The 21,769-nt window shown below is 39.6% G+C and overlaps 1 protein-coding gene and 1 non-coding gene across 9 annotated transcripts in view; both read right to left on the bottom strand.

Moving 5' to 3' along the window:
- Positions 1-5,982: 5,982 nt before the first annotated feature.
- Positions 5,983-6,120, bottom strand: LOC114805769. Its single transcript, XR_003753793.1, has one exon. It is a non-coding gene; the product is annotated as a small nucleolar RNA SNORA7 (small nucleolar RNA).
- Positions 6,121-14,913: 8,793 nt separating this feature from the next.
- ESRRG (estrogen related receptor gamma) overlaps positions 14,914-21,769 on the bottom strand; it is a 465,100-nt gene continuing 458,244 nt past the window's right edge. For all 8 annotated transcript variants that reach the window (XM_029047306.2, XM_029047310.2, XM_029047308.2 and 5 more), the window contains one exon: positions 14,914-18,553. In XM_029047306.2, coding sequence (XP_028903139.1) covers positions 18,309-18,553 — 245 coding nt within the window. In that variant the 3' untranslated portion in view covers positions 14,914-18,308. The remainder of the gene's footprint in view (positions 18,554-21,769) is intronic.

Below are 21,769 nucleotides of genomic sequence, written 5' to 3'. Positions count from 1 at the left end.
AGCAAACATTATAATTATGAACCAAAATAAAGTCTAGAGCAAATTACAAAAAAAAAAATCAAAGCAGCATCAAATCTTTAGTCATCTGATACATTAGTTCTGAAATTGATAATTTCAAAGAATTCCACAATCCACATTTCTTTTCTGCACTTCCTTGCCTTGTGTTTATAATGCTTTCATTTTCTCAAATAATTTCACATCAATTATCTCAGCCTCAGAATACCTCTAAGGTAGAGAGGGATATATATTAATCTAATTTTACAAATGCAGAAGCTAAGTCAAAGGCAATTAAATACTAATAATGGCATTTATTATATGCTTGCTATTTGTGAAAACACTGTATTAAGCACTGAACCAGAGAAAATATATTCAGACTGAAAACAGCACCTTCCCCACACAAGGCTCAGAATCTAAGCGGGAGGGAATACAAGTATTTTAGTCCCATTCACAGATGCCGAAACTAAGGTACAGATTGGTCAAGTGTCAGAGGCAGAACTTAATCTCAGCTTTCCTGACTCCCTGTCCTTAATCAGTGATATTTATTAAGCACTTGCTATGTACCAGGCACTATACTAAGCACTAGGATAAATACCAGCTAATCAGATTGGACATAGTCCCTGTCCTACCTGGGGCTCACAGTTTCAATCCCCATCTTACAGATGTGATAACTGAGGCACAGCAAAAGTGACTTGCCTGAAACCACAGATTCATTCATTCAATAATATTTATTGAGCGCTTACTATGTGCAGAGCACTGTACTAAGCGCTTGGAATGTACAAATAGGCAACAGATGGGATTAGGACCCAGGTCCTTCTTTCTTCCAGGCCCATGCTCTATCCACTAGGCCATGCTACTTAAGAGCCCAATACTCTTTTTAAAATCAGACTATGTTGCCTCCTAAATGACTTATCCAAGGTCACACAGCAGGTCCATGGGAAAGGCAGCACTAGAATTCAGTTCTTTCCACTTTTAAAAAAATGCTAAACGCTTTCTAGGCACTGTACAAAGTACTAGGGACGATTCGATATAACCAGAATGGATACAGTCCATGTACCACATGGGGCTCACAGTTTTAATCCCCATTTTACAGATAAGTTAACTGAGGCCCAGAGAAGCAAAGTGACTTGCCCAAGGTCACACAGCAGACAAATGGCAAAGTGAGAATTACAACCCAAGTCCTCCCATCTCCCAGCCTGTGCTCTATCCACTAGTCTAAGCTGCTTCTCTACTCTTTGCACCACGGTGACGTTATTTACAATGAGATTTTTAGCCAGCCATGCATGGCTACAGCTAAAGCATGTATGCAGGTAAACATCACCCTTTTGTAGTAGCTGATTTCCACCTCTGAGTCCTCATCATCTTACTGCCTCTGCACGAAAAGCTTCACCCTGTTTCTAATTGTTGTTCACAGAAACCTAGCCTGCCCTCAGTTTTCTAGCTTCCTCCTTATTTCAACCAAGTGGATCTGTCTAAGGCTCATTTCTCAGTAATTCTGTCACTTTGCCTAGGCTATTGATGTTCGGGAAGATGTGTGAGGCACATGTTCCCCCTCGTGCATTTGATAACAGAGAAGCCCCCTGAGTAAGGCCTGTAATATAGATGACTGCAGAACAGGTGTGGGCTGTAACCTCATTGCTTAGCACCTGTCAGACCTCAGGGCTCTTTGTTGCTCATTGATTTCAACATGCCACAATCCAGGAGGTGCTGCCTTCAAAAACTCCTGAAAGCTAACCCCCTCATAGACAGTCCGCCAGTTAAGCAAGTTCCACTTTATAGAACAGACTTATCAATATTGGACTGAAACAGACTGCAGAAACAGTTTGATGTGCTCAAATATTTTAGATTGGAAACCAACCTTCCCTTTTTTTGCTGTAAATTCACTGCATCCTATTAGGATTAAAGCCACTTTTTCTGGGAACGTTAACATGGGGTTTGTAAGAACTAAGATGCAGTGGCTTACATTCCTAATGCAATTTAGGAAAGTACACCAGAAATTAGTACATTATCTGGAGAAGCAGCATAGCTTAGTAAGTAAAAAGAGCAAGATCTGGGAGTCAGACAATCTGGGTTTAGATCTCAGCTCCCTGATTTGTCTGCTTTGGGACCTTGGGAAAATTTCTTAACTTCTCTGTGACTCAGTTATGTGCAAAATGGTGATTCAATCCCTGTACCCCAACCCAGACTCTGAGCCCCTTGTGAGACCTGATGATCTTGTGTTCATTCAATTGTATTTGAGTGCTTACTGTGTGCACAGCACTATACTAAGCACTCGTGTCTACCCTAGAACTTATTATAGTGCTTGGTACAAAAGTGTTAAAAATATCACAATTATAATGAAAGTGATTTACAATCAATTTTCTCATTTATGGACAAGTTGGGTTGTAATATTACTAGCTTGCAATAGGAATCTGAAGGGAATCAATATTTGGTGAGCACTTAGTACAGAATACTACACTGAGCATTTGAAAAAATAAACTGGGAACACTGAACATCTCTCCTAATCATATTTGAGCACTTACTGTGTGCAGAGCACTATTCTAAGCATTTGAGAGAATACAACAGTAGAGTGGGTAGAAACATTACCTGACCACACAAACAGTCCAGAAGAAACAGACAGACATTAAATTACAAATATGTGCTGTGGGACTAAAGGAGGAGAGAGTAGAGGGAGCGAATCAGGGAGACACAGAAGGGAATGTGAGAAAAGGAGAGGAGGACTTAGGCAGGGAAGGCTTATTGAAAGAGATAGGCCTTCACTAAGGCTTTGAAGGTGGGGAGAGTAATTGTCTAAAATGAAAAGGGAGAGCGGTTCAGACCAGAGGCTGGAGAAGTGATTGAGGTGCAGTGAATAGATTAGCATTATCGTGTTGGCAGGGCTGTAGAAGAGGAATGAGGTAAGGTAGGAGAGGGCAAAGTGAACGAATGCTTTAAGTCGATGGTAAATCACTCTGCCTTCATGGACTTTACAATCCTATAGTATAGGGCAAACACATCCACTATGTCTCCTCTGCCAAAGCTTGGTTCTAGACTCCCCCCTCCCTTACAGTCTTAGTGGAATTTGTTTTTAGGTCTTACCTGCGAAATCTTCAGTATCATGCAAATGGAGGTCAGGATTGATCCTTAAGGAAGAGCTCACACTGCTCAAACACCCGTGACGGCTCAACTGAACCTCTAGCCTAAGTATTGGCCCCACCCAAACTCACTCAGCTGTGGTTCATCACCATAATTAGGGAGACCTTTTTCAGGACAGGGGAAACCAACCAAAAGCCCCTAGACTTTCTTAAATTCCATTTTAAAACAAAATCTCTTGAAATTTTACAACAAATATATCATTCCATTAAGCATTATTTTGTAATAGTTATAGATGGACTGTACCAAGTAGCTGCATGATAAATTTTTGACCTACCAAATGTATTTGTTTGGGAAAATATAAGTGACAAATTGACCTTTAGATTAATAGGTACCATATTGGTAACGTACAAATCACTTTTAATAGCCACTGTTTTTCTGGTAAAGAGAAGCTTGCTAACTGCTCTTTAATTAAGTACACTTAATGACCTGGGGGGGATTAGTAGTCTTGTCTGATAATCAATAAGCATGGGGAGATTGCTGCCTCATAAACTAGAGCTCAAGGACCAGATTAATCTACAAAGATTTCTTTTACCTAGTTTGGTTGGTTTCCCAAAGACTTTCCAAATGGCTGTGTTGAAATTGTTTTAAATACCATAGTCAAAATTCAAACGATAAAGACTTTTAGGAAGTGGGATTGAAAAACAAACGTTCATATGGAAAAGGCTCAGGTGATTAGTTGCAAGCCAAAAAACAGCAATTGGAAACAGAACCTTGAAAGGCCTTCATCTTTTTCTTATTTCCTAATGAGACAAAGACACTCTCTGGCTCAGAAAGTATCAGGGATGGGAGACTTCCTTGTGGGTGAGGTCAGTTGTCTAAAATAGACTAGAGAAAAAGGCAGGGAAGGGAGTGTATAGACAGAAGTGAGTTGGACACAGCCCTCACCAAACATCTTCTGGTTGGGCCAGTCGGAGAGCCGCCGATCAATGTGTGTTGCTCCCCGCAAACCCTGCCAGAGGTCTGCTTCACTGGGGCCTGGAGCTTTGGCTATGGATTTATTTATCTATTTACATGCTATTGTTTAATGAGATGTTCATCCCCTTGATTCTATTTACTGCTATTGTTCTTGTCTGTCCGGCTCCCCAGATTAGACTGTAAGCCCGTCAAAGGGCAGGGACCGTCTCTATCTGTACGATTTGTACATTCCAAGCGCTTAGTACAGTGCTCTGCACATAGTAAGTGCTCAATAAATACTATTGAATGAATGAATGTGCTCCTGGGGATTGCTGACAGTAGGAACTATGTGAGAGACAACAGATAAAGAAGCTCCTAAGACCAGCCCCAGAAGTAGCAGACAATGAGGAAAATGCCCAGGGAGCAACTCAGGAGTAGCAGCCAATGGCGCCCCCTTCTGCACCATATTTGTACTCGCAAATTAGGCATCCAAGAAGAATGTAGAAAATTCAGGAAATGACCAAAGCAGGACCTCGGGGATCCTGTTCACCAATTTTTTTAGGTGTGAGTATTCCCAGGCACCTTATTTAAATCTACTAGCAGCTAATATCTACATATGAGATAACTCCTTAATCTATTCTGAATAAACCGGCTTAGTGCAATGAATATTTTGAAAGCTGTTTTAGCTACAATGTAGAATAATGAAAATATAAAATAACTCGAATTCAGAGTGTGTCTTTCTTTCCTGCATCTTACAGCATTGGCATGTTTTATTAATCCACCCAACGGTCCAGGGATATTGATAGGGAAAGGGTATCATTATTCTTATTTTTATGGATGGGGAAATCAAAGATTGCCTAAGGACTCAAGGCCAGATTTTTCAGCTGCCATTCAATGCTCCTCCTACTGGATCTGACTTTTCTGGAACACACCGTCTCCTATATAGCCTGGATAGAATTTTGAGAAAAGGATGATGTGACAGTCTGGGGAAGCTGCTGATTTGGGTTAACTTGGAGATCCGAGAAGGGTCGGGGGTCCCATCTGTGACAAATTTACCACATTGCCTTGGGCAAAATACACCACCTGTATACCTCACATGCCTTACTTCTAAAACAGTGCTGACTTGGCAGCTTCTAATTAAAGGAACCTAATACATTTGCATCACCAATTTTTACTAAATAGCTTGCAGAGTCTAATAATAATAATGGTATTTGTTAAGTGCTTTTACTATATGCCAGTCACAGGACTAAGCGCTTCCTATGTGCCAGGCACTGTACTAAGCACTTACTATGTGTGAGACACTGAATTAAGCAGTGGGGTACGTATAAGCAAATTTGATTGGACAAAGTCCTTGACCCACATGGGGCTCCCAGTCTTGATCCCCATTTTACAGATGAGGTAACTGAGGCACAGAGTAGTGAAGTGATTTACCCAAGGCCACACAACATACAATTTGGCAGAGCCGGTATTGGAACCCATGACCTTCTGATCCCGGCTATACTTCTGTAAAATCCCCCCAAACTGAACAGAGATCTTGGTGCTGTCCCTTTATTTTCCCTGGGTCTTGATGGCAAAAATTACATCTGCTGTGCCCAAACACTTGTGAGGACAAGGTTATCCATTTTAATGAGAGACCAGGCTAATGGTAAGTGAAGTTCACATGTAATTCAAAAATCACTCTTATCCATGAGTTTTCACCTCTACACCTCCACCAGGTATCTTGTTGTTGTTGTCGAGTTGTGTCCGACCCATAGCTACGCCATGGGCATATCTCTCCCAGAACACCCCACCTCCATCTGCAATGTTCTGGTGGGGTATCCAAAGAGTTTTCTTGGTAAAAATACAGAAGCAGTTTACATTTGGCTCCTTCCACACAGTAAACCTGATTCTCCGCCCTTGACTCTCTCTCTTGACTCTCTCTCTTATGCCTCTGTTGCGCAGCAAAGGTAAGTTTTGACCTGTAGCAGATTGCCTTCCACTCGCTAGCCACTGCCCAAGCTAGGATTGGAATGGATATGCCTCTGCCTGACTCTCCCTCCCATAGTCGAGACTGGTAGAGCACTGGAAACTCTCCAGGTGTGACCCTGAAAGGGGACCAGGTATCTATTTTTCTTTTATTCAAAGGTGTTAACAAGGAACAAAATTAGCCAATTTAATTTCTTTTTTCCTCTGTCTAGAGTCAGGTTCTAATCCAGAGGGAAAGACCAGAGAGTAGGCAGCAGATGAAGAAGCAAAAAGACTGAATAATCTGAAAAGGTGATAGTCATTCTCTGAATAATAGTGCCTGTTGATTAAAACATGTTTTTAAAATCTTATTGAAACAAGTTTGTTTTATTGAAAGCCATTTCAAGGGTCTCATTTTCTAGTCTCCAAACCTAGATGCCTTCACCTTCTTCCCTGAATTGTTACTGTCTTTGGGTTACATACCAGTTGCAAATAATTGAAGAATTTCACCTGCAAATGAAAGAAGCAGTGGCAGAATTCTGGGGTGAATTAGGAATATTGTCATGAGCCTTATTTTCCTGTTGAATATATTGGCAACCTGTTTTGCAAGCTGGCTGATGGGTGGCACCTTCTGCCTGGGATTTCAGACCATCGCTAGGCTTGTGTAACAGAGCAAAGAACATTTCTTTTGCCTTGTTATTGCCTACAAAGCACCAGAAGAGTTTTCAGGAAAGAGCAATCACTGTTAAAGAAAATAAGATGGAAAACAAACTGCTGTTACAGTGGTGTTTTCTTTCCTTCCCGAAGTACCAGATACCTCTTTAAATTCAGACACTAAGAATTCAAATAAAATATCAAGGTTGGGGCCTCTTACAGTGATCTCTGCAAAAATATTGAGATGTGGTTTTCATTCATTCAATAGTATTTATTGAGTGCTTACTATGTGCAGAGCACTGTACTAAGCGCTCGGAATGTACAAATCGGCAACAGATAGAGACAGTCTAAGCCCGTAAGGCCCTAGCAGTTGATGTCAGCTCTGCCATCGGTACAAGAAAATTTTATAAAGAATAGAGGCCGTAAAGGTCTCCTTTGGCATTATGAGGGAATTTTAGCGGGGTAGACTTTGTTAGAATTCAGTTAATTTGGATAATTACACATGCACACTCCCGGCAGCAGCAGTGCAGAGACAACAGAAGCAAGGAGGTAGCAGTAGACTCCTCTGATAGTAAAGTCCCAGGTGCCCTAAAGCTCTCTTCAGCCAACTTGTACATCAAACCCAATATTCTGCATTGCTCGAGTCAAGGTAGGCATAATAATGTAACTTGGAAGAGGTTACTCAAATACTGACAAAGCACAAAATTCTAGTCTTTGGGACAGTGTATGAAGAGCTGATACCCATCATTTCTACATCATCATCAAAGGCCTAGCCGTGTATTATATAATGGGTCTAAAACTCACTCCCGCACCCCCACCACCAAAAAAAAAGGAGAAATGAATTTATGACAAAAAAAAACCATGGACAAAAATCCATGCACACCAGGCCCTGGATTAGTGCCAGTTCTTTGCACAATAATATGCTAAAACCCATCTTCCTTGTTTGTCTCATTTTCTCAATCTGCTTGTCATTATCCTTCATTATATTTCCCATCTTCAGTTTTCCTTTCTCCGTGCTTGCATTTCTTTTCATTGCTTTGGGTGAACCACTAAATTATTAAAACAAGGGACAACCCAGTGAGTTTTTTCCTTCCAAAATTCCTAACTGGTTTGGAATATATTAATACGCCTTCTATTCCTTCTCTCTTCCATTAAGGTGGATGGAGAGCAGAGAAAATAACTATTTCAAAGGAAAGATGCCTTGACACTCCTTCCCTAATTAAACAAATGCAAACCCTCTGTTGAAGAAAACAGGGAAAAAAAAAACAAATTATCCACCAAGAAAGCATCTGGCATAGGCAAACAGTAGACTGTCCAGATGGTACCCAGCACTGACAATGACTGGCTAAATCTCAATGGGGGTTAATGCCATAGTTTTCTGCGAAGAAGCACAAGTTACACAAGCTCATCACAGTCAATATTGCACTGTTCCTTATAGGCAGGTGAGGGGAGGTGGAGGAGGGATTTAATACGGCTGCCCTGACATTCCAATTAATAATACTAGGGAATGGAGACTGACCTGGATGTTTTGAGGCATTTCACGGTCTTACTTTAGCTACAGGAAATAAGAGTGTGTACTGGGCTATGTTTAGAACAGTCAGTCCCCCATAGCCACTAAAGATGCTGTTTTATCTGCAAGTTTCATTAGGAGGCTTCTTCCCTGAACCAAATTACTGTCTCCTTCTATGGCCTTAATGTTGCTTGTTCTGGGCCTGCTTGGTATTAAAAGCCAGGGTACAGGGGTTCAAATTAAAAACCTTTAGGGAAACTGGGATTTTAAAAAAAGAACACAATAGAACCATGAGAGATTTCTGGGAGTTGGTTTTTAAACATGGCCATGAACACTCTCTTGCCATGAAAAAGGAAAATGGGATTTTTGATAGGTGTTGGAGGATGGGCTAGCAAAAGAAACTCCCTGGTCAAAAGTGTTTAGTGAACACCCATCTGAACCACTGAGTGAAGCAATCATAGCCTCTGCCCTAGGGAGGTTAGAATCAAGGCCTGTGAGAAGGATGTACAACAAAACCTTTTAAAATGAGTGATCAAGAGATTGGAGGGCATTGTCAGAAAAAAAAAAACACCTTGCTAAAAGCATAGGGATCAATGAGTAGGGATACATGGCTACTTCTCAAGGTGGAGAAAGATAAATAGTGAGGGCTCCCATCTTTATAGAAGATCAAAAGTGAAATCTCCATGCTTGCAGAAGACACTAAATTCTTGTGGGTGGTGAAATGTCATGTGGAAGAGGATAAATGACAAGAAAACCTCATAATGCTGAATGAGTGGGCAGAAAATTAGGTGGAGCTTTATTGTGGGCAAAGGTGTGGTAAAGTACCTAAATTCTAGCTGCAAAATGATGAATTTGGAGCTCTCAGTCAATTCACAAAAGTAATCTTGGACCATTATTGACTGTCCATTCAAACTGTCAACAGGGAAGGGATAGAAAAACCTAACAAAAGGCACAGTTTTGCCCCTATATAAAATCATTGACTCCCCCACTTGGAATACTGAATGTGGTTTTGGTCACTACATCTTAGGATGCACAGTGCACAATGTATCCTTAATTATACACAAGGAGCTTCCAAGCACCTAGTACAGTGTTTTGCACACAGTAAGTGCTCAATAAAAACGATTGAATTGAATGAATGGATTAAGCTCCTCAGGGGCAAGGATCACATCTACCACTTCTACTGTACTGTACTCTCATAAACACTTAGTACAGTTCTCTGCCCAATAAAGGCCACTGATTGATATGAGGTAGACTGAGAAGATTAGGAATCTTCAGGACACATTATGTATCCAGTCAGATACTATTGGATCTTCCCTTGGTTTCTTATTTAGCATCCAGAGCAACTAAATATTAGAACAGATATGAGACACAGGTAAATTTCACTGAAGCAACATAGGCAACACCCTGTTTTTCCTTTTGGCATAGAAACAGACTGAAGATTTCTTTAATCAGGGTCTTAAGGGAAACAAGAGGTTATTCTCAATACAAGTGGGAAAAAAAAATCAATGCCTCCTAGCAATTTCATGCCTTATTTTATTCCCCATTTAAGATGTAGAAAGGAGGATATGATTAAGGTAAGATATTTATTACCTCATAATTGATATCAAAATAGTTTGTATGGAGAAGTGGAGATTAAGCTATTTCCAAAGATATTTACTCTATTTTGAGATCATAATTTACATATGTATAGTTAAGGATACATTGTGCAAATGTTCCAATAAGAAAATCTTGGTCCTGGCCAATACAATTTAAAATAAGATGAAATCCTTTGTAATTATTTTTCTAGCTTTAATTCCAAACTTATCTTCTTTCACAAACATCACTAAAGAGTGTACTTCAGGGCTTCCTTTATCTCATACTTTTCACTCTGTTAAGATCTGAGCAAAACAAAACAACTACGAAATCATCGAGACCCAGCTAGAGGAGACTAGTTGCCAGATCTTAACTTCTGCCTTAGTGCCCAAAGGGCTCTTATACTGGAGCCATAAAGTCTATTATGGGGCAGAAGCAACTGGAGTTTTTCATCCATACCTCATCCTTTCACTGATGGGCTCTTCACGGAGGCCAGAACCCTGAAGAACTCAGAGAGATGCAGAGCAGAAGCATCAGCAGCAATGAAGATACACATTCTGCCCAATGCTGACAATACTGCATTCCCTGGAGTTTGCACATTCAGAAGATCTGCAGCAAGAAGGGGATAAGCAGTAGGAATGGATAAGAATACCAACTGATCTTAACACTACACTGCCCACATCATGGCTGGAAGCTGGAGGTGGCGCTGAGACTGTGCTGGTAATCTAGAACCTATTTCCACTGGTCACAGCAGTCGGTGGTAGCATTTATTTTTATCAATCAGTTGTATTTACTGAGCCCTAACAGTGTGCAGATTACTGTTCTAAGCGCTTGAGAAAGTACAAAAGAGTTGATAGACACGTTCCCTGCCCTCAGTGAGCATACAGTCTAGTCAGGATGACAGACATTGAGATAAATCAATTAAATTATTGGTATGTACATAAGTGCTATGGTGCTGAGGGGAGGGTAAATAAAGGATGCAGAATAGGAACTGTTCTTTCAACATTCCTCATTGTGAGGGAAAGGGAACAGGGGTGCATGGCCTAGATTCATGGCACTGGTACTCAATGGACCTGGATTCTGATTCTGCTTCTACTACTTGCCTCCTTTTTTTTTTTTAATGATATTGTTAAGCACTTTCTATAAACCAGGCACTGTTGTAAACACTGGGCTAGCTACAAGCTAATCAGGTTGGACACAGTCTCTGTCCCACATGGGGCTCCCACTCTTAATCCCCATTTTACAGATAAGGTAAATGAGGCCCAGAGAAGTGAAGTCACTTGCCCAAGGTCACACAGCAGACAAGTGGCAGAGCTGGGATTAGAACGCAGGCCCTCCTGACTCCCAAGCATGTGTTCTATCCTCTAGGCCATGCTACTTCTCTGTGTCTCTGTTTTCTTATTTGTAACAGGGGAATTAAATACCATTCTCCCCCCTCCTCAGACTGTGAGTTCAGGTGGGATAGGGATTTTGGCAGAGTTGATTATCTTGAATTAAAGCACAATATTTGGTACATATTAAGTGCTTAACAAATATAATTGTAAAAATTATTATTACTACTACCACATTTTAAGAGCAGGTTTTGCCACTGGTGGGATGAGGTGTGTTTGAGTGAGGTGGAAGTCTGAATAAAGGTTGGTTGGGTCCAATTTTTTTTTTCCCGGTTTCTTGCTATTTTTTTTCCCAAACCTGGGCAAAGCCTAAGCAGTTCTGCTGGTTTGCGCTATTTTTAATTATCACCAATCACAATAACTTACACTTTGACAGGCAAAACATGGTTCCTGCAAATCCTTGGAGACTTCATCCTGGAAATCTGCTCTTATTGACTTTTTCTGATTTTTTTTTTAAACTGACTGTCCTACACTTTGTTAGACCTACAAGAAAAAACTGTGAAATTAGACAGAGCATGGCAGATTGAATTGGAGAGTGTTAGGACTGTGATTTTAATGCTTCCTTTAAAATTCTTTTGCAAGCATTTACCAAAACACCAGCTATACAATGTAAATGAAAATTCTAAAAGCCCAGTTCCTTTTTGTTGCCATAACTGTTGCCATGAGATAGTTAAGTTTCTATCTGAAAGTATATGTATAATCTTCAAGTCCTGAGGTATATATATATATACACCTTCGTCCTTGAAAATGTGAACCTGCAGTAGATTCCTTGATTTGAAGTAGCATGATATAAGATAGCTAGTCAGAATTTTCTTTGGAAAATTAGTCAACGGATTCGGCTACAAGATATACTCCCCTCTCTGGTTTTGAAAAAAATACTAATTTAGTAGTAGGAGCAGGCAGTAATACCTTAAGGAACTGATAGTAAATGGGATTCAAGTCACACTTTTGTATTTTCTGCCATGAAACAAGGATATGGGTTCTCAACCTTTCTCCTCCTTCCTTCCCTCTTTCTTGTTCTCTTTAAAATGTCAAATGAGAGAGAGAGAGAAACAAGTCCTGCAAAAATCACTCTAACTCCCAAAGTTCTATGTTGTAGCAAAGCAATATTACTACTGGCCATCGTTTTCTCTAAGGTTGTAAAATTGATGGAATAGTTAATTATTCATTTGGCTGGCCTCTGTAATGAAGAAGGGAATGTTTGGGGTTTTCGGCCACGGGCTCAGTGTGTAAATCTCTTGTTCAGCTGCTATCATCATATCCCTGCAGCTATGTTGTCACCTATTGTCATTTTTCTGCTAATAAACAAATTTAAGCTAGCCAGGACCCCTAAATTTTGAGACTACTTGTTTATTTCAAATATACTCCAGAGAAATAATAATGCAGTTCTGCTCTGAATTTAATTTCAACAGGAACAGGCAAAACAAATCTCTGTGGAGGGCATTTGACAATAATAAAATATTTCTCCCAGCGGGTGAGCTAGTAGCAATTGTATTCTTGCCATCAAAGCTCACGTTTCAGCAGGTCATTACCATCATAACAAGCCCTTGGACCAACTGGCATGGACATGCAACATTGAGCTCCTGATGGGCACATTATTTCAGACCTTTAACTTCATGGCGAACAAGACAAATACTCCTGGGAAAGGAGGATTATATTTTGAAATTCCTTTCTTTTCAGTCCTGCTTAATAATAAGATGCAGAGGATAATCAATCTACCGCTCCTTCCTTTTTCCACAGTACTGGGGTTGCCAGAAACTAGACTCAGAAACTTGAACTCTCTAGTAATATTGGCTAAAATCCTTGGTTGGTCCAAAGTGTCTTTGGAAAAGCCACAGAAAATTGATCTATGGATAAAAAAGAAACTGTCTTGCCTTTCCTGGTTTGATAAATTCTATACCAAATTTGGTAGGAGGAGAACGGAACAGATACAGTCCCTTTCCCACTTGAGGTTCTAAGAGGAAGGGAGTATGGGCATTTTATCCCCATTTTACAAATGAGATCACTGAGGCATGGAAAAGTTAAGTGATTTTCTCAAATTACACAGCTGGCAAATGGAGCTCAAATTATCCCTGCTCTCAAGGAGTTTACAATCTTGGGGGGTCATTGGGAAAGGAAGGTACCAGGCATGTTGTCAATCTACCATGAAATCTTAACTCTGCTCCTACCCTTTCTTTTTCAATAGTGAAGCACTGAAATAGGGTAAAGAGGGTAAAATCTCACTCTCACATTCTGTGAGCCCCCCGTGGGCCAGGCTCTAGCCCAGCTCAAATTAGAAGTGATATTTTCTGACTCCCAGGCCCATGGTCTTTCCATTAGGCCACACTGGCTTCCTATAAACCAATACACCTCTCCAAACAGCAGCTCTGAGTGAAAAAGTCCTGTTAAATTCAGGAAGCACCAGTCAGCAGTGACAGGTAGGGGAGGAACGGAAGGCAATCTTAATTTTCTCAGATTTGGGCACAAACCATGGGGAAAGCTTGATCCAATTCGTAATTGTCTCCAGAGTTGTCATGGGAAATTTTTTTTTTCCATTTGAAACATTTGGAACAACTTTCAGTCTAACAGATTGTCTACATGTGGTCGAGTACAGGCCTACTTATTTCAGAATCAGAGTCTGGGTTTCTATCTCCATCTGAGGTGACAATGATTCATTATATCCTACTGGAAAAAATGCTGTGTAATAACTCAAAATTAGAGAAGGAAGATCACGCCAAGCAAAGTTGGATACACTGTCAGAGCCCATTCTTAAGGGAAAAAAAATTGGATTTCATTTGAAGATTTCATGCATGATTGCACCTTTTTAGAGTTGTCTGTCATGCTTTTTATTTGAGCCCTCTCACAGTACCTGAAAAATATCAAAGGCAAAAGATGTTACCTTCTGTGGCATACTGCAGTATTGTCATTCAAAGGGCTGCACCGCTGAACAAATCCTCAGTTTTCCTGCTAGCTGGGCTTAGTGGCTGAAGCAACCTCAAGTCCCTGAATCCCATTCGGTTTAGTAGCCTTTGTGTCATCAGCCTGCCTCTCCAGAGAATGGCCGGCCCTGAAAGTGAGAAACACGGTGGGCAAGCACAATGACAAAATACTATGAAGATAGTCTGAAAAGCAAGAAAAGCACACATTAGCACTTCTGTGATAGTGCCAGAAGGGTCCACTGGCAGTAGAGCCTGACCCCTGTGCAATGAGGGCTACAACCTTTCATAATGTAAAAGGCGATAGGAGGCCATTTACTGTCAGTTTAAGCTGTGCTGTTTAACCCTTTGGAATTTGAAGACGGCTCTCTCCCTTAATGAACACCGATCCATAGCCCCCATTGTTAACTCTCATTCAGAAAAGCGGGTCCAAAATCACATCCCTAGTCAACAAAGCATATCCGGCTTGCTCCATCCTAAGTGTAAGGGAGAGAGGGGGAAGACTACTTAATTGTGAAGAGAATGAAATAATAGGCACCTCGAAAAGGTATCTCCTCTTAAAATAGGAGGAAAGTTTTCTGTTATGACATTGACGGAGGCAATAATTTTGAGTAATGCAGGTTGATGCGGAGATGCTTTAAGATTAAATAAGTGCTATATAAAGGCTTGTCAGAATGAATTCCAATGGACTAGGGGACATTTTGCATATTTAAGAGTATGCAAAATGTCTCTCAGCACACAGCAATTCAATCTGACAAGGCTTTATATAGCACATATTTATACTCCCACTTTATTTTGAGGAAACGGGTACTCTGAGCTACTCTTCGAATAGAAGCAACAAAGGCTAATGTTTATTGACTGGGTTTTCTCGTGGAAAAAAAAACACACCACAAAAGAGCAATCAAAAGTGGAAGCTTGTTTAATATTGCTCTACCATCATCCTGAAAGGCATAATAATTTGAGTTACACATCTGAACTGATTGGAGTTACAGAATCATATCTCCTTTTTGCATTTAACAATATATACAATATAAAATAAATACATTTACACAAATGGACATTTGTTGGAGCACACGGTATGATACACATCACAAAAATATACAAGTTGATTGCTTTACAGATGCGAAGCCCATCTACAGCTATAGACATGGTTTTTACTACTGGCTATTATGCAACTCCTGGATTATTATAAGCAGTTTTAATTTTTTTGTCCTTTTACGATCTTTGCACATAAGACTGCCATAAAATGTTTTCCTAGGCAGGTAAACAGAGACGCTTAAATAATTAAAATACAATCACCAACACCCACTTTCTCTTCTATAAGAAAAATAGCAGTTTTAAATTTTTTATATCTTTTATGTTATCATTTAAATGCAAAATAGTGGAATAAATACAACCATCTGATCTGATTGAAACACAAGTGTAACTACTGGTAGTCACACAATCATATTGCTTAAATAAGAAAAAAAAATAAATGAAGCAAACACAGAAATTAAATTGTCATGGCTAAAACATACACATCTATCATTTTCCAAAATGTCATAGGAAGTGATCTTGGATGAAACTTGAAAGAACTTGCCTCAAAGAAGGTTTATGATGAGCATTGCCTTAAAACCCACCTAGTTCTTCTAGCTACTCTTTAGATCTGTTTCATTACCTTGAGATACTTGTTCTTTTGCAGCGGTGAGCCTTTTCTGAAAATGGAAACTGAAAACTGCACCGTGTTCCTTTAACACATCTCCAGCTCTTTTTTGTTCTTGCTGTTTGGCTTTTGACTCTGAAGCCCAGGTACTTTAATGTGATACAGTGAAAACAATGTTTACATTATATTCATATTCATCTATATAGTGAAGTTGAACAGTAGCAACTTAAGCCCTGCATAAATTTTCTGGAAAATAAACTTTTTTTGAACACTTACATATACATAAATGATCTTATAGAATCAGCACCTTTTTTTTCCCAGGAGTTGTAATTGCTTTTTTGTTATTTTTAAAGGGATATGCCAATTGCTGAACTATCACAGCTATAAATTTCCAGTTATTGACCATTTGAATGAATTGCTAATGATAATTTATCTAGAATCACACTACAGTCACTTCTCTACTGAGAAACCACAATCTACAATATAGTCCCATATAGCTAATGATATACACGGTTTTTCGAGCACAAGGTTGAAGGATTTCCAACCCACGGTATTTGTTTAAAGCACACAAAATAGCAATAGTTTGGAAACTTTTCCGCACCAAAAAAGTTTTGCAACAACACAGAGCAAGTTTTAATAACAACATCTGGAGAGATGATTGCGTTAAAAGCCATATTTACAGCATTTAAAAATTAGACTTATCTATAATCTTGAAATAGTCAAAGTTTTCTTTCTAAGCTATACATTGGTATTCTATAATAAACTGTTACAGAAATTATCCCTTGTTTTGAAAATATTATGACTTCAATGTGTACCTGTTCATAATGAATACTTGTTTGGAGTTTCAATCTCTTAGTTATTAGGAAGAACCCTCTTACCAGTAAGGAATAGAATATACTACTGTAATCTCCTGAGGAATTGTACATCCAATATTGTCTCTAATTCTACCCTGTGTCTAAAAGCACACACCACAAGAATCCAAACACCACAAGAACAAGACAACAGTCTTTGAATGCAACATAAAAATTCAGAAAAGCACAGCAAACATGAAACACTGAAAAGCTGAACTACATTTCTTTTGTTTGTTAGGATTACAATTTTAATTACATCTGTGTACATAGAATAAGAATGTTCACATAGTACAGGGAGCAGCTACTAACACTGGTACATTGGTATAGCATTTGATGGAGGTTATTGTTTATTGGTTATTTAGCGACTGTAGTTTCCTGGGGGCATCTAATTGGTCTATGCATTAGATTACACCTCTTCTTAACAGTCTTGAACCTGACTGGCTTTCATGCTGTGACGATACTGGTTGAAAAGCACATAGACCGGCTTATTTATCGGCAAAAACTGCAATTCATTTGAAAAGAAGAGTCTACGTGGAACAGGTCCAGAAATTTTAGGTTTCAATATTTGGTCAGTGGTCTAATCTCTGCTGATTTTTTGGCTAATTTTGGCGTCCGCCTTTATGCCGCTAACAAAAATTGGTTCACGGTTCTGTTCGTGAAACGCTTGAACTTCAGCAAGAGGCTGTATACCTCCTCCTAAGCCCTGCAGCAGTTAGAAGTCATGAAGCCACTGTACCTCTGGAGTACAGATTCACCCTCCTAACAATGCTACAGATTTTTATTCAACATGGAGTGCTTACACGTTAGACTACTCATATGTGCTGTGGGTGTAATCAAATCCTTCGTGTTAGTGAACATTTAGGTATTATGGAGCTCATGTTAAGAAACTGGATGTTTTGGACCAGACTGGCACACAACATAAATTGCATCCGTGATAATATGCACCTTCCCTTCAACTATTGCTTGAGTTAAGATAAATCCCCACATTAATAAATGGCTGAAAAGTGGTAAAGCTGGTACAAAAAAAATCTCCATTTGTAAGAACAAAACCTTTTAAAAAAATCTTCCTTCAGGATTCAGTTGTCCTTCATTATTGTTCATCAATATTCAAAGCCAGCACAAAAATGCAGTATTTTTCATTTCTCTTTAGTATTGCATGAATGAATAAAGCTTAAACTATTCCCTGAAAAAGTTACATAGTAGCTAACCTAACATATCTGGAAGACTTGAAAAAACAATTAAGGAATCAAATGGCTGTAACTGATCTAGATGGAAAATGCAATGATAAGAAGCAGCCGATGCAACGTCGCTTAGGTCGTCTAATTAGAGACTGCTCCTATGAAATCTAATACTGCATTCAGTCAATTCACTGTGTCGTACTGTACTGCTAGGTACGTTGGTTTTCTCTTTTGATTCCTTTGTCACTGGGGACGTTATGGTTCATAATAAGTTCACTGGCATCCATATTATGGATTTCCATCCTTTGGCAGGGCTGGCTTCCATCTCTCTTCAATTAGAGACCTCTTTTAAAAGTTCAGCAGCAGGAAAAAAAGAAGAAAAAAAAAGAAAGGAGAGAGAAAAAGGGGACGAGAGAGTGAGAGAACGAGAGAGAGAGAGAGAGAGAGAGAGAGACTGCATCAGAAAGATACAGAAGAAAGTTGAAAGCTGCTTCACAGTCTTGCTGCTAAATGATCAGTGCAGTCTTTTTTGCTTGTTAAATGACTCTAGATTTCTTTGCCACTACTCTCCTGTTTGATTTCCCTTTTTCGGCGTGCAAGATGGGAAGGCCCAGAATGCTTTTAGTCAGACCTTAGCCTCCAGCATTTCCAAAAAAAGTTTGTGCATGGGGACTTTGCCTTCCAGTTTGATGTTGTAGAAGTGCTGCACAGCCTTGGTAGATGTTTGCCTCAGCAGGGGCAGAGTCATCAGCATCTTTCCGGCTCGACGAGGGTCTTCCATATGTTGGCCGGCCTCATAATCCTGGAGCGCTTCATGCAAAACATCTTGAAGTTTCTGAACTGCCTCGACATCTTCTATGTGCATGGAGTCTGGAAAACAAAGACAGACATTTTCTTTTTTTGAGCCAAGGAGGCTACAAAAAACACTGTGGGGATGTGGTGTGTATCTATGCTGTAGCTTGTTTGTAAACTTCCCTTTGATTGTAAAGTCTTGTGTACCCAGAGACATGCACTGCTGCAAAGAGGACTATTTAAAGGGGGAAAAAAATCCACTAGACAAATCACTTGAGTTATTTCTGTCACCGAAACAAGAAAAGTCATTTTTTTTAACAAATATTCATTAACTTGGGTTTGGAACCACTTTTCAGTATGTGTCTCCTTCCTGCTCTGAAATATGTACCCCTAATGTTGGGTTCCCTAGCAGTAGGCTTTTTTTTTTTTTATGTTACTATGGTCATTTGAAAGAGTTGAACATATTACAGAATGGAAACAATTCTTGAGTTCTATTAAAGATAACCTAGTTCTAATATAGGAAACAATGCTTTTATGAATCATTGTTTTCTCATATTTTCAACATACAGGGCAGGGGACTTCACCCTAAAATGGCTGATTTAAAAACCTAATTTCAGTAACAAAGGAAAGGTGAACAAGGTCGGCACAATTACTGTTCTAGAAAGGAATGAGCAAGTGGAAAAAAAAAAATAAAAGTTACAGCTCCTGCTCTAAAACAGACCCTTAATTATATACAAGTTTGAATCATTTAGCACATTTTATTGATTCTGATGACAGTTTATCTGTTAATTACACATAATGGGTTCCTTTGGGGATTCTACATGTTTAATAATTCTGTTGCTCAGTGAATGCAGTCACTAAGATACATGCAGTTAGGCAAATTGTGCACACAATTCAAAGATTAGATAGCAGTAACAAAAGTGATCTGTAATTAAAAAATTCAAGTGGTTAAAAAAAGTACAATAGGAGAAGGATATCAAATTAATTAAAGGAAAGTCAGGGGACATATAGCATTGATTGCTATATTCTGAAAACCCATTTTTTTCTCACCTTGTTGCAGATGATATCTTTTACCTGTCTGATACAGGATTAGCTATCCATGTATAGCAATCACAGGTAAATACCTGATTAGAATGAAAACAAAGAGGAAACAGCCCTATGCTCAAAGTGGATAGAGTTCTTTGAATTTGAAAAATCCTTTTCCTAAAATGAGACCCAACTCTTGTCCTGAAGGACTCTATAAAGGACAGAGACGATGAGAAAAAGTCTTTGGTATGTGACTCTGAACTGTCTAAAAGCACTATAGACAGAGAGAAAGCGATCCTACAGAAACGCAGAAAGAAAGTTAGATAATTCAAGTTGTCACAGTAGCTAGAGTTTAGGAGATATATTGTAATATGTCATGTGAAATGAGGTGAGAACAAATAGCAGAGAGATACGCTCACAAACAGCAATTAAGACTTCAAACTATTCTTTGAAGACCGTGATTTAGCTTGAAAGATTTTAAAATGATTTAATCAAATTACTGTGATAATTTAACTTCCCATTTACAGAAAAGATTCTAACTCATTTCTGCCAAACCCATTCTAGGACCCGCTAATACTTAAAATGCAAACTCACTAAATCTGCACTATTTAATTAGACTATGATTCAGCTGGCAGACTGCTGAGGAAAATATTAATCTCTATTAAGGAGCCTGATTCAAGTCCAAGCTCCCATAGTTCTGATCCGTGCTTTGTACTTTCTGCTAAATCTATAGACTTATGCAAGGCTTTAATAGAACTGCCATCAGTTTATATAAATACTGAGGTGAGGGGGTGGAGGGCAAAGGCAGAAATGGTTTTGCTTAATGAAGGAATGGGGGTGAAAGGGAAAAGAACAGCTGGTTGGCTCACTACATATTCATGGATGGCCCAATTCTGACCGAACTTCTAGGATACTGCCTGGGATTTCCCTGGTGATGCACTCTAATTTGCCAGTGGCTTTTCAGAGTTTTGAGAGATTGTTCAGAAGAACCAGAGGTGCTCTGCTGGACCTTGAGTCAACTACCCAGAAACCCCAAATAGTGACCCTAAGTCTGCAGCAGGGGAGGGCGAGACTGGAAGTAAAGAAGAGCAAGATGGTGGGAAGTAAGCTGGCCTTCAATGGGGAAAACAGCCATCAAAATTGGGGATGGACTGGTCACTGGAAGGAGCATAGCATAGTGGATAGAGTCCAGGTCTGGCTGTCAGAAGGTCCTGGGTTCTAATTCCGACTCTGCCACGCATCTGCTGTGTGTCCTTGGACAAGTCACTTAACTTGAGAAGCAGCGTGGCTCAGTGGAAAAGAGCACGGGCTTTGGAGTCAGAGGTCATGGGTTCAAATCCCAGCTCTGCCACTTGTCAGCTGTGTGACTGTGGGCAAGTCACTTAACTTCTCTGTGCCTCAGTTACCTCATCTGTAAAATGGGGATTAAGACTGTGAGCCCCACGTGGGACAACCTGATTCCCCTGTGTCTACCCCAGCGCTTAGAACAGTGCTCTGCACATAGTAAGCGCTTAACAAATACCAACATTATTATTATATTATTATTATTAACTTCTCTGTGCCTCAGTTACCTCATCTGTGAAATGGGGATTAAGACTGTGGGACAACCTGATTACCTTTTATCTACCCCAGTGCTTAGAACAATGCTTGGCACATAGTAAGCGCTTAACAAATACCATTATTATTATTATTAGTATTCTACTGATTCCACGCAAAACCCACAGAATTCAGCAGGATATGCCTTAAACACATAGATTAAGAGCTACAACTAGGTACATTTTTCTTCATAATACTTAGCAAACATTGCCTTTTATCATCACTACTATATACATAAATATTACTATATATACATACACATAATTTATAGTATATATAGATTTAGAGAAGCAGGGTGGCCTATTAGACACAGCATGGGCCTGGGAGTCAGAAGGACCTGGTTTCCAATCCCAGCTCTGCTCCTTAAGCAAGTCTCTTAATTTCAGTGTTCCTGTTATCTCATATGTAAAATGGGGAGGAAGACTGTGAGCCCCAGGTGGGACATGGACTGTATCTAATCTGATTACCTTGCATCTTACCCCAGTGCAAAGTACTGTATTAAGCACTAGAGCAACATACTAATGAAAAAGTCTCTGTCACATAGGGCTTTTTACATTTTCATTGGTATTTGTTAAGTGCTTACTCTGTGCCAATGCCTGTACTAAGTGCTCGGGCAAATACAAGATAAGCAGCACAGCCTAATAAGAGCATGGGCCTGGAAATCAGAAGACC

Source organism: Ornithorhynchus anatinus, chromosome 19, assembly GCF_004115215.2.
Source record: "Ornithorhynchus anatinus isolate Pmale09 chromosome 19, mOrnAna1.pri.v4, whole genome shotgun sequence".
NCBI lineage: Eukaryota > Metazoa > Chordata > Mammalia > Monotremata > Ornithorhynchidae > Ornithorhynchus > Ornithorhynchus anatinus.
This window is presented reverse-complemented; position numbering and strand designations above follow the sequence as displayed.